This window comes from Olea europaea, chromosome 20 (genome assembly GCF_002742605.1).
Source record: "Olea europaea var. sylvestris chromosome 20, O_europaea_v1, whole genome shotgun sequence".
NCBI classification, from domain to species: Eukaryota; Viridiplantae; Streptophyta; class Magnoliopsida; order Lamiales; family Oleaceae; genus Olea; species Olea europaea.
The window spans coordinates 8,035,437-8,051,617 of record NC_036256.1 but is presented as its reverse complement, the minus strand read 5'-3'; the positions used below and the strand labels follow the sequence as shown (position 1 = coordinate 8,051,617).

Sequence of the window (16,181 nt, the reverse complement as noted above, 5' to 3'; positions counted from 1 at the left end):
TCAATACTATCGATAGACTTGCACGTGATATCTAATTTGAGGATTATTTTCATCGACCACAAGCATAAACTCATTTCTCAAGAAAGACAAGATATAATGTGCTTAACCAGACTCAATATGTGATATATATGTTATATTTTTAGGAAGGTGGGTCCATTGTGATACATACTAGACAAAAATAACCCTCGAGGAAATCGTCATATGCAAAGCACGTGATTATAGAAGAGTTGATGGGTTGCATTTAGTAGTGACCAATTTGCGATGAATTAAAAATTTGTGAATTATAAGGATGAGATTTGAAATTTTCTTTGACGATTTGATCGATCGACTTTGGGCATATTGATTAGGTCAAATGTAGCCCAATGTCCAACAGAGTGTAAAGGCGAGCAAGATTGATCAAATTTGACGATGACTCAATTTTTATTGGATTGTCTAGACTTGTTACATTTGAGGTAAATTTCATTCAAGATAAAATATACTTTTACAAGGTAATCATATTTCAATTTAGTTCAATTGGATAATTATACTTTGATATGAGTTCAGTTGATTAACAATGACTAAGGTCGAGTAGCTAGTTGCTACAGGATTAGAAGCCTATCTGTCTCACTATGCTCCCCTAAGCGAAAGGAATTCTCTGCCCATCTTTTTTAAGGCTCATATCGCATTGCTCAAAAACCCCTTCAATTCTGTCAGATGATCTCTTTTTCTACGAGTTATGTATCATTGGCTTATCTTGTGTCACATGGACGCCACAAATATATCTCGTGATGCATGAGTCATAATGTCATCGATAATATTCAAAGCAATATCGTATAATCAAATAATATCATGAATTCTTAAAAGCGATGAGAGGTAAGAGGACACATGTTCTCTTAAAATTGGCATTAAATTTGATATAATGGCTTGGACATAGTCTTGGATCATTATATAGAACAAGCTCATAACTATAGTCATCTTCATTGACTGATGGCTTGGACATAGTCTTGGATCATTATATAGAACAAGCTCATAACTATGGTCATCTTTATTGACTAACACCACACATCAAAATTTCGTATTAAAATAATATAAGCTGATATAACTTATTGAATTATTCTAGATTCTAGATATTCTTTTAAGTAGAAAAAAAGTACTTCAATTCACAATGAAATGAAAGATAAATGTCATATAAAAGAATTTTTAATAATTTATTCTCAAATATTCTACGTAAACTCAAAATATACTGTCGTTGATGTCAAAATTAGTAAGGATGATTTTGAACCAACTTTAAGAAAACAGGCGATTTGTGTTTAGAAAAAATTGCAAAGATGTGATCGGGCCATAAGTCGTTATCTTAATTTGTTGTCCTTTTACAAGGGTTCTATTCTACTATTTATACATATTTCAGCCGAAATTACATCAAATCAATCAAATCAGCAATAGTGTCGAGCTTGCAACTTGGGTCGCCGAATTCTCCAATGATTGGTCAACGAGGTCGGTGGTCATGTGCCAATGTATTGCCAAAGTAATGATGACCTGTAGGGGGCTAGAATTCAAGGACTTGGAATTGGCTAGTCCGGGCGGGGATGACATCACCTGTGGCAAGTGTCTCTGATTGATAGGGTGATGTGACAAGGGGTAATCATGGTGTTTTTTTGAGATAACGACGGGTAACTCCGACCTGAGAGTGTGAACCGAACTCACTTTTAACTAAGATGGGGTTAACGAACTGTTTTTACCAGATCGGAGATGTCAACAGTTATACCCCAGGTCAGCCCTGCCATAGGGAGGCTGACCTCAATGATGCTTTCTCCAAGTAGTACATTTATGGTTGCGACAAGTGTCATCTTTAGAGGTGGATGAGCTAAACGCCACTTATAAATAGCTTCTTCAGCAAGCTTTGGCCAAAACTATGTCGTTTTGTCTCCCAGAGTTTTGGACCGTTGATATTTTCCCTCTGTTTCCAAATGAATGGCTCAGATCGCGCCCTCTCATCTTCCCTTCCTTTAAATTAGGTTTTGGTCAATCATTTCTCTTCCTATTTCGCTGATTTTTACTTTCTAAGATATTTGGACGATTTTTCTAAGTTCGTATTCCCGTATTCGAGTGAGGTCGATTTCTCGATTCGTCTCCCATGTATCCTTCTGTTCTTATTTGCTGCCTCCTTTCAGTTTGTGATTCTTTTCTTAGTTTATAGGACGAGTCTAGAGTTCATTCCTGGGGCAACCAGTAGGAAGAGTCAGTTTCCTCGAGTTCGTCCTCTAATTGTAGGGAAGTTTTTACCCCCATTCCTATTTCTATAGTTAACCCAACTGACCTAGGGCATCCTATGATGGACTTAGGACGTGAGGGTTCCAAGGGAGCAAGGGGATCCGATAGGATGTTGAGGAGGGTATTGCCGGGGAGGGGGGGCGAGTTCTTATAGGTCGGTAGTGACAGGGGATATGTTGGCCAACTGGCCGGCTAAATACGCCATCCCTAGTTCGGTACTTATGATAATACCAGAGCTTTCTGACCGAGCTGACACTCCTCCTGAGGGATGTGTTGCTTTGAACTCGGCTATCCTCCAGGCTGGCCTTAGGCTTCCTTTTCCTAGGATGATCCGTAAATTCCTTTCTTCTTGGGGTATAGCTCCCATGCAGCTATGCCCTAACGGGTGGCGAACCTTAATATCCACCCTTATTCTGTGGGACTAAATGGGGAATCTCGAGCTGACTGTCCAACAATTCGATTCTTTGTTTACTTTTAAGGAAGATGGGAAGAACTCGGGCTGGTGGTACACAAGCGTTAGGCCCAGGACGGGAGGTTCTTTGGTGTTAGACACCCCTTCCTCAATTAAGAAATGGAAGGACGAATGGTTTTACGTATTAGGGGAGTGGCAGTTTCATTCTGCCGAGGTAAATAGGGAGGACGTGGTTCCCACGCTCTATCATTCGTTATGTAAGTGTCTTTTTGGGTCTTAGTCTTTTAGCAAGGCATATGTTTTACGAAGTGCTGACCTCGGTGTTCTTCTTTGTGCAAATTACAAGAAGGAGATGTTAACCAGAGACACTCAGAGAAGAGCTGAGAAAATAAGATCATTTCCTAAAAAGCAGAGGCCCTGTAAGTTTGTAATTTCAGATTCGAACTTATATCAGGCCGGACTGCTGCAAGTACGAGCTTCAAGTTCTGCTCCTTCCAGGTCAGATAATATTTTGATCTTCATTCGTGATTATAATTTCTTTATGCATATACATGTTTTCTTTTTGAGCATTTTGTTCTCTCAGGTCATCAGGACGAAATGCGGGGCTACAAGGCGGCTGCTGCATCGAAGGGGAAAAAGAGAGAAGTTCCAGATTAGATGGAGAGCCGTTACAAGACGGCTAAGGCGGCTGTTGCATCGAAGGGGAAAAAGAGAGAAGTTCCAGATCGGATGGAGAGCCGTTCTGAGGAGGTGGAGGAAGAGGTTTCGTTAAAGACGAACCGATCTGCGCCCCCGACATCATTGAGAATTCCAGAGGCAGTGCCTCTGCTGAGCCCAACCTTGTCGTCTCCCTCGTTGCCATCAGCGGTTGCTCCTTCTGCTATGGAGACCAGTTCTGCGAACTTGAAGGATCGGTGCCTAGATCTACAAAGGCCGGGCTAGGAAAGTCTGGTGGGACATAGACTGGAGATATTTCTGGACTATCTCTGAGCTCCTTCTCCTCCCAGGGGCATGACTGCCGCGCTCACTTCGCCTTTGAGGGAGTCGGCCAATTTACTTATCCGGAGCTGGGGTGAGAGGGAGCAGGGCTATATGAATGAGATGCCCATTGGCGAGGCTCTAGTCACTACTCAGCTCCATGGCCACTGATATGTTTTGTACAAGATGGCAGTGGCGGATAAGGTATACCTCATACTTGTTTGTTTTTTTTTTTAAATGCCTTAATGACTTGCTTGATTTTTGATTTCTAAAAACAGGTAAAGTCCGAGCTGGACAAACGGATAGAGGCCAAAGATCAGGCCTTCAATCTTTATAATAGCATGGAGGCTGAAATGACCGAATTTGTTTTATGGGAGAAGGAGTACGAGGAGAAGCTGAACCAGATGGGAATTGAGCTGAACTCCAGGCTTGATGTCGAGGAGCGACTGATGGAGGAGATCAAAGTGTTGAGGGCCTTGGAGGATGAGGCCAGGGCTCGGGCAGAAGAGGAGCGTGGCAAAGTTATGGAGGCCATCCAGAAGGTTCAGGAGGCCAATGAAAGGGCAAGGTAGGCCACAAACAGGGTTGAAGAGGCTGAGGCCAAGATCGACAGGGCGGTGGATGCCTGGAAGGAGTCCTCCTAGTTTGATTGGTGGCCCAGGATGTGTATGTTGTGGCCCTAGAGGAGTTAATAGGGCACATCAGGAATGAGAGGCCCGATCTTGATGTGGCCTTTCTAGATGAGGAACTGAGGGACAGAAGGAGGAGTTACGAAAATTGTCGGAGTTTGCCGGAGTCCGTCGGAGTCCGAGTGCTACTAGAAACTCAGGATGTTGGAGATACCACCCCTGCCTCCCAAGACCCTTAGGTGTTTTGTGATGTTTTAATTTGAAATGGATAATTTGACTGATTTATGATGTTTTAATTTGAAATTGATGATTTATTTATGTTCAGTATGATTTTTTCTCACAGACTTAGTAAAAATTGTAAGAGTGTTACAATAGTGTGTAGAATTACTTTAAATGAATTTCGCTTAGTTGTGCAGTACGCGCTTTCCGAATTAGGCATATACTTTGGGCATTTGTACCAAGTGTTGTAACACGTACGAGCTTAGATCGGCTTGCATATGAGGCAGGGCTTAATGAGGTTCCTTAGGAGGAATCTTCCACTAAGTGTCATAGCACATGCTTAATGAGATTCCTTAGAAGGAATCTTCCATTAAGTGTTGTAGCACATACGACCTTAGATCGGCCTACATATGAGGCAGGGCTTAATGAGATTCTGACAGGTTGCCGAGCAAAAATGTTCAAAAGAATAGAAAGTCCATTTTTATTGATATGATTGACGTTACAAGGGGACTTTTTCCGTTTACTAGTAGTACTGCTTAAGGTGTTCAGCATTCCAAGGGTGGGGTAAGGATCTGCCCTCCAAGTCTTCCAGTTCATATGCCCTTTTAGCAGGAACTTCGTTATCAGATAGGGAGCTTCCCAATTCGGACCTAGGCATCCACTGCCGCTCTTGTGGGGAGGAATACTTTCTGTAAGATGAGGGATCCTACTTCAAATTCTCTTTTCCACACTTTTTGATTATAGTACTTGGCATTTCGCTGTTTGTAAATGGCATTTTTTAGTTCGGCGTTGTTCCTTTTTTCATCGGTTAGGTCGAGCTCCGTGAGAAGAGCCATGTGGTTCCTTTCTTCATCGTAATCAGTTATGCATAGCGAAGGAATGTGGATTTCCAGCGGGATCACGGCCTCTATGCCGAAAGCCATTGAAAATGGGGTTTCTCTGGTGCTTGTTCTTGCGGTAGTTCGATAAGACCATAACACACTGGGGAGTTCCTCAGCCCATTCTCCTTTTAACAAGTCAAGTTTTGCTTTCAATGTGTGCTTAATAATCTTGTTAATGGCTTCGACTTGGCCGTTTGCCTGTGGATGGTTTGGTGATGAGAAATGTTTTCTGATGCTGAGCTCTTCGCAGAAATCCGAAAGTTGTGTGTTGTCGAATTGTTTTCAATTATCCGTAACAATGGAGTGAGGTATGTCGAACCTACAGATCACTGATTTCCACAAAAAATGGGTTGTTTTCTGTTCGGTGATGGTGGCAAAGGGCTTTGCCTCGGCCCATTTAGTGAAATAGTCCACTGCGACGATGGTGAATTTTACACCTCTTTTCCCAACGGGCATGGGTCCAATTAGGTCAACCCCCCATTTTGTAAAGGGCCAAGGTGCTGTCACCGAGTTTAGGTCGCCTGGTGGAGTGTTTATGATGGGGGCGAGGCACTAGCACTTATCGCATCTTTTGACAAATTCAAGGGAATCTTGTCTTATTGCAGGCCAAAAGTATCCTTGTCGTACGATCTTGTGGGCCAGTGAGAGTTCGCCGAAATAATTTCCATATATTCCTTCGTGAACGTCTTGCAGGGCGTACCAGACTTCCTCTTCATTCAAGCATCTTAACAAGGGCGTGGAATATCCCTATTTGTCTAGTATATTATCAATGAGAGTGTACTTGACTGACCTTGTTTGGAGCTTTCTAGCCTCTGCAGGATTTTCGGGGTATTTTTCGGTTTTCAGGTAAGAGATGATCTCGTCCTGCCAAGTTGGTTTAGGGTCTATCATCATCAGGATCACTTTATCCAGTTCGGTAGATGGTAGAAATATCCTTCCTACTGGAATGCTATCGAATTCCTCGACTCCCTCACTGGTGGCTAGGCAAGCCAATGCATCGGCATGATTGTTCTGAGATCGGGAAATTTGTTTGACTTGGATGGTTTTGAACCTTTCGAGTTCTTTTTTCACAACACGTAGGTAGTTGTCCAACCTGTCTTCTTTCGCCATATATACACCGTTGACCTGATTCACGACTAGCTGGGAGTCACTGTGCAAGATTAGGTCAGAGATCCCTAATCCCGAGGCCATCCTTGCTCTAGCAATAAGAGCTTCGTACTCAGCCTCATTATTTGAGGCTTTGAAGTCGAATGGCAAAGCTTCACAGAACATGCGGTGATCAGGGCTGATTAATACGACGCCGACTTCAGATCGTTCTCCGGTGGATGAACCGTCGACATAAAGTTTCCAAGGGGTTTCTTTCTGTTGTTCTTCAATTGGGACATTGCATAACTCAGAGACAAAGTCGGCGAGTGCCTGATCCTTTATGGAGGAACGAGGCGTATATTTGATGTCGAAGTGTTCAAGTTATACTACCCATTTTACAATCCGTCCAGAGGTGTCAGGTTTTTGTAGCGTTTGTCTCAATGGAGAATTTGTCAGGACCTCAATGAGGTGTTCCAAGAAATATGGCCTCAATTTTCGCGCTGCCATCAACAGGGTGAATGCCAGATTTTCTACAGCCGAGTATCTGAGCTCGGCTTCATGAAGTTCTTTGCTTACATAATAAGCCGGATGTTGAATGCCATTTTCTTCTCGGGTTAGAACGACGCTAATGGCGTGCTTTGAAACAGATAAATAATCTTCAAGGCCTTGCCTACCTTAGGTTTTGAAAGCACTGGAGGTCTGGCTAATTGTCTTTTTAGTTTGTTAAAGGCATCCTGACACTCTTTGGTCCATTCGAACTTCTTTCCACCTCGTAACGTGTCGAAGAAGAGTTTGCATTGGTCCGTAGATTTGGAGACGAACCGACTGAGGGCTGCAACCCTTATGGTTAAACTTTGTACTTTTATGGGTTTAGTTAGGGTTTCATTTGGATGATAGCTTATATTTTTTCAGGGTTTGCCTCGATTCCTCGGTTGTTTACGATGTAACCTAAGAATCTTCCTGAACTGACCCCGAAAGCATATTTTCTTGGGTTCAACTTCATTCCATACTTCTTCAGTATATCAAACATTTCGGTTAGGTGTTGATAGTGGTCCTTAGCCTTTATACTTTTGACTAGCATGTCGTCAACATATACTTCCATTATTTTTTCGATCTGCTGGGAAAACGTGTAATTCACGAGTCGCTGGTAGGTGGCGCTAGCGTTTTTGAGACCAAATGGCATTACTCTGTAGGAGTAAAGACCTCGATCAGTTATGAAAGAGGTATACTCCTGATCTGGGCCGTACATCGGTATCTGGTTGTATCCGGAATACGCGTCCATGAAGCTGAGTAGCTCATGCCCGGCTGTGGCGTCCACCATTTGATCTATTCTTGGCAATGGAAAGCCGTCTTTGGGGCATGCTTTATTGGGATCGGTGAAATCTATGCATACCCTCAAATCTCCATTGTGTTTTTTCACAAGGACGGATTCGCGACCCACTTCGGGTATTTCGCTTCACGGAGGAAATCATTGTTCAACAGTTTTTGCACCTCTTTGTTTAGTGCTTCATATGGAATACGCGTCCATGAAGCTGAGTAGCTCATGCCCGGCTGTGGCGTCCACCATTTGATCTATTCTTGGCAATGGAAAGCCGTCTTTGGGGCATGCTTTATTGGGATCGGTGAAATCTATGCATACCCTCAAATCTCCATTGTGTTTTTTCACAAGGACGGATTCGCGACCCACTTCGGGTATTTCGCTTCACGGAGGAAATCATTGTTCAACAGTTTTTGCACCTCTTTGTTTAGTGCTTCATATCTTTCAGGATTCAGAGGTCGTCGTTTTTGCTGCTTTGGCCGAGCTAAGGGATCCACCTGTAATTTGTGGCATGCAATATTATGATCTGTTCCTCTCATGTCACTGTGATCCTAAGCGAAGACATCGAGGTTCTCTTTAAGAAAAGCCACAAGCTCGCTTCGGGTGGAGGGCTGCAATTCGCACCCGACTTTGAGATCCTTTGTTTGGTCCTTGGCACAGATTCGAACTCCTTCTAGTTCTTCTACGGGTTCTTCGCCTTCGATCCTGGTCCGTGGGTCTAAGCGAATGAGTTCGGATTCCCATATGTTCGCCATGTGTACCCTCAGGAAGCTGTGTTGATGGCTGGTACAGGTATTCCATTGGCAACTTTCGACGAGCTCCTTGTTTCCTTTGACTTCCCCCACACCATGGGGTATGGGAAACTTGATAGAATAGTGATATAGGGAAACTGCTGCTCTCAGGCTGAAGAGTAGGGGCTGTCCCATCACAGCATCATAAGGGGAGGGGGTGTCAAACACCACGAACTCGGAGTTCGTCTTCAACTGCCGAGGTGCTGATCCAGACTTGACTTTGAGTTTGATTGATCCTTTGGCAAAAGTCAAGGCTCCGCTTAATCCTAGGACCATATTTGGGTATGGTTGAAGAAAGTTAGCAGGGATACCCATCCATTTTAGGGTGTGGTTGAATAGGATGTTTAGAGAGCTTCTTGTATCCACCAAGACTTTGGGGATGGTTACTCTGGCTATAGGTAACGAGATTACCATGACTCCATGGTAAGGGTGTGCGTCCGCCTCCTTCTCGTCAAAAGATAGCTGCTCGTCTGTGGCTTTTTGGAGATCTTTTTCCATTATGCCTATCTTTGAGAGATCTACAACGATTGGTCTCTTTGGTCTGGCTTCCTCGACTTATGTGTTTGTCTTATTCCTCAGCATGTTGACTTGGGGTCTTGGCAGGTCGACGTTGCAGGCCCTTGCAGCAGCTTGAACCCCTTGGATAATTCCAGTCCCGTAAGGGGTGGGGAATTTCACACAATAATAATAAATTGACATGGTAGCCTTTAGTTCGTGCAAAATGGGCTGTCCCAATATTGCATTGTAATTGGACGGTAAATCGACCACCACAAAATCCGCTAAGATTCTTCTTTGGTGAGGAGCTTCGCCCAGCTCCACACTAAGGACTATCTGACCTAGGGTTTTGATAGGATCCCCAGAAAATCCCTATAGTTTCCTTGGATACGGTTGGAGGTAGCGAATTGATATTTCCAATTGCCTCAAGGTTCGTGAGTACAGTATATTGACCGAACTTCCATTGTCCACTAGAGTGCGGTGGGCTTTCACTCCGGCGACCATCATTGTGATCACCGGGGCGTCACTTTGGTCTTGGAGGATTCCTTCAGAATCTTCTTCCATGAACCAGAACAATTCGGGGTCAATGCCGGTCCTAGGGATTTGATTCCAGTAGTTCGGTACGGTTTTTGCACTTCGGGCTTGCCTTCGCCTGGCCCTTCTGGATCCTTCAATATACTGATTTTCGCCCACCATCATTTTGATTTCGGCATGTGGAGGTGGGTTACGGCTGGGGATCACCTGTTGGGTTGGTGTGGGGGCCCCCTGCAACTGTGGCTGCTGCACCGTAGGTCGATCTGCTTGTTTTGGCTTGGCAACAAACTCTTGTAACCGACCTCGCCAAATTAATGATTCAACTTCCTCTTTTAAGTCTTGGCAGTTATCAGTATCATGGCCCATCGTCCTGTGGTATCGACAGTATCGTCCTTGGCGTCGTGCATCCTGTTCGTTTTTCAGGACTATACGTCTACAAAATGCTTCTTTTGTGTTGGCTTGCGTGAATGCCTCTTCCAAGGAGGCTTTGAGTGGGTGGTACTCCCGAAACTTGTACGGCTGAGCCCTGGGATGATCTCTTTCTCTCATGTCCTTCTTTCTTTCTGGTTGAGGACTGCGGCTTGGTTTTTTTCTTTCACCACATCATTGAGGTCAATTTCTCGTCTTGCTTCCTCTTGGTCAGAGGTTGCCTCCCCAGCGCTTATGTGTTTCTCAGCTTGGTTTAGGAACTCGTGATAAGTCCTTGGGCCGTTCTCGTGTACTGACCACCAGAATCTTGTTTTGGGTCTTAGTCCTGCTAATACGACCATGAGTGCCGCATCGTCAGATATTTTTTCTACTTCTATGGATTGCCTATTGAACCTACTCAGATAGCTTTTGAGGGATTCACTTTTTCCCTGCTTGATACTCACTAGACGTTCTTTGGGTGTAGTTCTAGCCTTTGAGCCCATAAACTGGGCCAAGAATGCCATGGCTAGATTATCCCAGTTTTTTACCGACCTTTCGTGTAGCCTCCTGAACCATCTTTGGGCTTTGTCTCCTAGAGTTAGGGGAAATGCTTGGCACATGATTGCGTTGCTTGCCCCCTGTAGTTCCATCCACGAGGTGTATTTATCAAGGTGGCTGAGGGGGTCACTATCTCCTTCGCATGCGGTGATTTGGAGAATTTTCAATTTTTCAGGCAGTGGTTCTATGAGGACATTTTCGGTGAAGGGGGAATGTCGTTTGGTTTGGTAACCTTCCGTGCCACCTTTGTTTTTAGCCTCCAGTTCGGCGATGCGTTTTTTAAGCGCGTTTAGTTCGGGTTCTGTTTGTTCCAAAGGGCGTTTTAGGTCGATTTGTCCTTGCGTAGGGGTCAGCGAATGATGAGTCCCCAATCTGTTGAACACACTTGCAGTTCTTCTCACTTCAGGCTCCTTGCTTTTGACCTCGTCGATTTGGTTTCTCGATGATTCTCCTCTTGAAAAGTGGAGAGGCCTCCTGGTGGGGGACGCTTTGCTTTTGTCCTTATAGGAGATTCCACATCGGTATCTAGTGGGGACGAATGGGCTTAGCTCATTTCCATTCGCCCCACTACATTTGTCAATTTTTTAGGGCTTTCCTCATTGCAGTCATTTGAGGGTCCTGTCGTTGTGGAGAATCCAGTGGTACATTCGTTTAATGAGGGTGGGTGTGAGATGAATTTTTGGAACTTGAGCTATGACTCATGGCCATTTAAAGAAAAAATTTGTTTTTATGGAGCAAATGAAACTATTTTTCACAATTAAGACCCTCCTTCTAGTGCCACACTGTTGATGTCAAAATTAGTAAGGATATTTTGAACTAACTTTAAGAAAAAAGGCGATTTGTGTTTAGAAAAGATTGCAAAAAGGGGATCGGGCCATAAGTCGTTATCTTAATTTGTTGTCCTTTTACAAGGGTCCTACTCTACTATTTATACATATTTCAACCGAAATTACATCAAATCAATCAAATCAGCAACAGCGCCGAGCTCACAACTCGGGTCGTCGAATTCTCTAATGATTGGTCAACGAGGGCGGTGGTCATGTGTCAATGTATTGCCAAAGTAATGATGACTTGTAGGGGGCTAGAATTCGAGGACTTGGAATTGGCTATTCCAGGCGACGATGACATCACGTGTGGCAAGTGTCTCTGATTGATAGGGTGATGTGATAAGGGGTAATCATAGTGTTTTTTTGAGATAACGGCTGATAACTCCGACCTGAGAGTGTAAACCGAACTCACTTTTAACTAAGGTGAAGTTAGCGAACTGTTTTTACCAGATCGGAGTTCGAATGTCAACAACTTAAGATAAAATTTTTCCAAATTTGGTGGTGTTGCTATATGTAATAAAATATTCGTGGTCAGCTTTATCCTTCAAAGATAGTAAAGAAACGGGCCCCATCAACTATTGAAAATCTCAACACCTGGAAAAAATCAAGGCTGAATTCTCATGTTACAGGTACAAGTGGCAATAAATTCCCAACGTGGGACCGAGCCATCTCGTCAATTTCCAATCTGCAAATCAAAATCTTCGTCAGCCCACGAACAAATGAATTAGTTTCAGTCAAACTCAGCTTTTGTTTTGTGATTTGATTTTCTTAACTCGAATCTTACAGAGAGTGAAAGATGGCGGATTCCAGTGAAAATTTTAACGGGGTTTTGTATGAGGGTGTAGGGGACAGTGAAGAATCTGGATTTCCTAAGAAAATAAAAAAAGGATCACATCATCGTCAAGAACTGAGAGAAGTGACTCTTTATACTGTTTTCAGCAATTTGATCAATGCAATTTTCTTTCGGAGCCCGAATTCTCGTTACGGTTCTGTTCATCTACTGCACCGGATCAAAGTTTCCGTTTATGAAAATATTCCCCTGCTTCGTGACGCTTCGACGAACAGTGGTCGCCATGTTCTCGCCTGGGCTCGCCGCGGCAGCCCCCTCCGCCTCCTCCTTGTCGTCTCTGTAAGTATACTGTACAGAGTCTTGGACTTTCGTTAAGAGGAGTTGCCCAAGGCAACTATTATTTTCATATTAACCTGGGTTTTTATCCTTAACATAATAAAATCTAATTTTTTTTCCCTGAATTTTTATGCTGGAATAAGTATCGAATTTTGTTATGGGTATATTCTAGTATAGATTCATGTTTTTAAGGAAGTATTATTGACTATTTTCTTTAATTTTGATTCAATCTGATGTGGGTTAATTAAGGGCTGGTGAATTTGATTTTATGGTATTTTGGTTAAAGTGTTCAAATTTTTATTGAATTAGAATTGGAAAAAATTTCTGTATTGGTTGGCTACTTAGCCCCTTATTTGGGCTCCATTAAACCAAAAACAATTTTTCTTCCTCGAAGATTTAGGCACAGCATTTATAAAAAATTTATATGTTTGGCATGTGAATATAGATTTTTTTGGTGGTATACAATTCGATTATTATTATGAAGCTGAGAAATATTAATAATTGATTACTTCTGGAGGAAAAGGATTACTAAGATGTCCGTATAGGGTAAAAATTGTAGGTGCAAAATTAGTAAATGATTCAGCATACATTGTAGATGGTTAGAGAGGCATTTTTTATGAGTAACTAATGAATCTAGTGTTTTGGGCATGATTAAGCATAGATTAGAGATTATCAGATGGAAGTTTTTTCTCTGATTATACTCATGAATGTAGTGTTTTGGACTCGAGTGTGAACAAGGCACGTGATGGCGACACTATGCCAAGAAATATGCCTTCGTGTAATTCTTGGTCACACTTGGCATACAGTCTACTACACTTGGCATTGGATTCTTTCAATGTTACAACCCTTTAAACCATTTACACATGTCCTGTTTACTCTTTATTTGCTTGTTTTGGCAAGAGCGTCATCAGTTAAGTGCCATTGTGGCTCGTAACTTCTTCCTACGAAGTTGTAGTATAGTAGGTTGCCCAGAAAATTGCATTATATGTCTACTAGTAGAAGTCAAAGCTCTGTGATGAAAATTAGTCTTTTCCCATTGACACATTCTTGTACCACCTACATTTTTCTATAATCACTTCATGCCTCAATATTCTTTGGTTGTACAAGTTTAGGTAGGTTCGTGATACTCCCTTTTGGAATATCATATTTTCGAATAATGTAATAAATTGGAGTTCCAATTACTTTTGAGGCTTTGTTTTGTTTGTCTCCTTTATATTTGTTAGAATTTTCCTACATTGATCTCTGTAAGACAATAACTGTTGCAGGTCGGGACAATTTTACTCCTCACATCGACTGGAGTACTGGTTTTTATGCTTTTCTTTGCTGCTGCAACCTTCAATGCCGTTGTCATTTCTCTTTTCATGTCTTTAGTGGCAGCAGGAGGATTCTTGGCTCTTTTCTTTGCCTGTGTTGCAGCCATTTATGTTGGCGCTCTATCAATAGCTGTATGTGTCATTTCTACAGCAACAACTGTAGCCATTATTGCTGTTCTTACAGCTACAGGTAATCTTTCCATGATTATGTTCTCTATAAGTATTTGACACATTCAAAAAAATTTCTGTTTTTGTTTGTCGTGTTTTCAGTGCCTATTTTGTTTCATTAATCTTGGTCTTGTACATGCACTTATTTAGACATGTATCAAATAAATATAGAAGAAAAAAAAAGCAGCTAAGACAATCACTTTTATCTAGTCATTACATTTATGATAATTAATCCTGCATTGGCATATTATTTCAACTATTCTAGTATAGTCTTGATCCATCTTAATATCAACACTTTACTATTTTCATCATCTTTGATATTTTTTTTGTTAAACGGCTCAACGCTCAATTTAGTAGACATTTTGTCTTTCACAAGCTAGACAATTAGTTCCAAAAAGGACAAATAGTCAAATGGTATGTGGTAACTTTCTTTCCAATTCGGTAGGTATCGTCCAATCACATAGAAACCTTACAGCACCTCTGAGTTTTGTCTAAACTTATGTTATCCTATATTATGTTCTTTTCAAGTCCTATTAACTTATTTTTATATGAACCTGAATTCTTTTGATCATTATGATCCTATGCGTTGTTTCCACTATCGTTCTTATTTCGAGTATGGCTAAAAATGAATTTTGTATATTTTCTGAGTTCTTTTGCACACTGAAAATCTACAGATTCCAAAAGGCCCTTCCAAACTTCTAATATGCAAGTTCTCTCTCTTTTAGTCTATGAACTAAGCCTATTTATCAACGAACTCCTCTTGAATATGTCTTAAGATAGTGTCTATGAACAAAGTAAAAAGATAGACTCAGAATGGAAGTATGAAGTATGTTATCTCTTTTGTTTTTATGTTAGATGTCGACTCTCTGTTCTGCTATTATTACGTATAAGCCAATGTCTGTGATTGTGAGAAAACGTAGATTCTACCTTGTTATTTTATATATCATGCAATCATAACAAACTTGTGGGAATCAGGTTGGATTGGATTCTTCTGCACTGTGTGGCTGGTGACGAAGAAAAGCTTAAGTTTAGCCAAGCATTCGCTTCATACTACGAGATCAGCAATTTCATCTTACAATTCTGCTAGACATGTTTCAAGCCACCCTGAATCGAGAAAATCTGAATGAAGAGCAGCCGCGGAATGGAGCTTTTACTATGTAGATATGTATTGTGTGCACGTAGACGAATATGTTTGCATTGCACTACCTTGATGATGATGATGTTGCTATAGATTATCTCGTGTGCAAAGTAATGGACATAGTTTTAATCGGTGCCACTTCGTCTCTAAGCTACCTTTTTCCTTGTACTCGTAGACACGTGTGGATATATAAGCTCTTTACAGCTTGAATTTATGGTGTGCTTATTTTTTAACACATTTTTGCACTCCTAATAAAAGAAGAGTAAATGAAAGTTGGAAAGTTGATAAAAGTTGTGGAACTTATGAAATTTGTTTAAAAATAAGTTTGAGGTCTTAGAAACGGGGCCAAACACGGTGAAATGGTACCGGAAATAAAAATTTGACAACTTGGTTAAATAAAATAAATAAATAAAAATACAATGGGAGGCAACAACTGAATTCTTTTCAAGTCCTATACCAGAACTGGGGTTTTAAATTTGAAATAGAATATACGATTGAATCCAAGTTTGAATTTATTTATTTATTTTATTATTTTTATTTTTCTCTAATCTAAGTTCCAATTTCGTTGTATTGATGGACTTAAGAGTTTTGCTGATTACAATGCAATTATTTTTAATAAGTTTTTATATTTCATCATTATTGAAAGTATCTCTCTTTGATAATTAGCGAAATAACTCATCTTTGTCATTTCACAATTATTGACAATACTGGAAGACTCTTGTTTGTTTAACTTGATCGTTACAACTCCACCTTGGTGTGACTCCAACACCAGAGCTCCATCACCACAGCTCCACCTCAAATGTTTTTTCTACAAGCTTGTATAAATTACCATTCTTTTTACCTTTAACTATTGTAAGCGAATATTTCTTCACATTCATCAAACCAGCTTGCGCAGAATATTCAAACCCAGTATGTATAGAGCTCCAAATCTTGTAATGTGCATAACCCTTTTCCATATTATCACCACTCCGTCAAATATCTTCACCTTCATAGTACTCGTATCCTTAATTTCAACTTTCTTATGCGAATCTCATGACTTAAAATCTTCAT

The 16,181-nt window shown here is 41.4% G+C and overlaps 2 protein-coding genes across 2 annotated transcripts; one reads left to right on the top strand and one right to left on the bottom strand.

Annotated features, from left to right (window-relative positions):
- Nucleotides 1-9,119: 9,119 nt before the first annotated feature.
- On the bottom strand, nucleotides 9,120-10,142 carry LOC111369020. The gene is made up of 2 exons (XM_022990508.1): nucleotides 9,513-10,142; nucleotides 9,120-9,431 (listed from the first exon to the last, which is right to left on the bottom strand). Exons 1-2 carry the CDS (start codon nucleotides 10,140-10,142, stop codon nucleotides 9,120-9,122), a joined length of 942 nt encoding a protein of 313 aa, XP_022846276.1.
- A 1,886-nt stretch (nucleotides 10,143-12,028) lies between these two features.
- Nucleotides 12,029-15,366, top strand: LOC111369517. Its single transcript, XM_022991062.1, has 3 exons — nucleotides 12,029-12,515; nucleotides 13,778-14,015; nucleotides 14,969-15,366. The coding sequence occupies exons 1-3, from the start codon at nucleotides 12,183-12,185 to the stop codon at nucleotides 15,118-15,120; spliced, it is 723 nt and encodes a 240-aa protein (XP_022846830.1). The 5' UTR covers nucleotides 12,029-12,182; the 3' UTR covers nucleotides 15,121-15,366.
- Nucleotides 15,367-16,181: the final 815 nt, after the last annotated feature.

What these genes read in the sequence shown, in the direction of transcription:
- LOC111369517 (XM_022991062.1), top strand. Translation starts at nt 12,183, where the DNA reads ATGGCGGATTCCAGTGAAAATTTTAACGGGGTTTTGTATGAGGGTGTA. An exon ending in GCCTCCTCCTTGTCGTCTCT is followed by an intron (nt 12,516 to 13,777) that starts GTAAGTATACTG and finishes TAACTGTTGCAG; the next exon opens with GTCGGGACAATTTTACTCCT. An exon ending in TGCTGTTCTTACAGCTACAG is followed by an intron (nt 14,016 to 14,968) that starts GTAATCTTTCCA and finishes TGTGGGAATCAG; the next exon opens with GTTGGATTGGATTCTTCTGC.
- LOC111369020 (XM_022990508.1), bottom strand. Translation starts at nt 10,142, where the DNA reads ATGAGAGAAAGAGATCATCCCAGGGCTCAGCCGTACAAGTTTCGGGAG. An exon ending in TAGTGGACAATGGAAGTTCG is followed by an intron (nt 9,432 to 9,512) that starts GTCAATATACTG and finishes AGGAAACTATAG; the next exon opens with GGATTTTCTGGGGATCCTAT.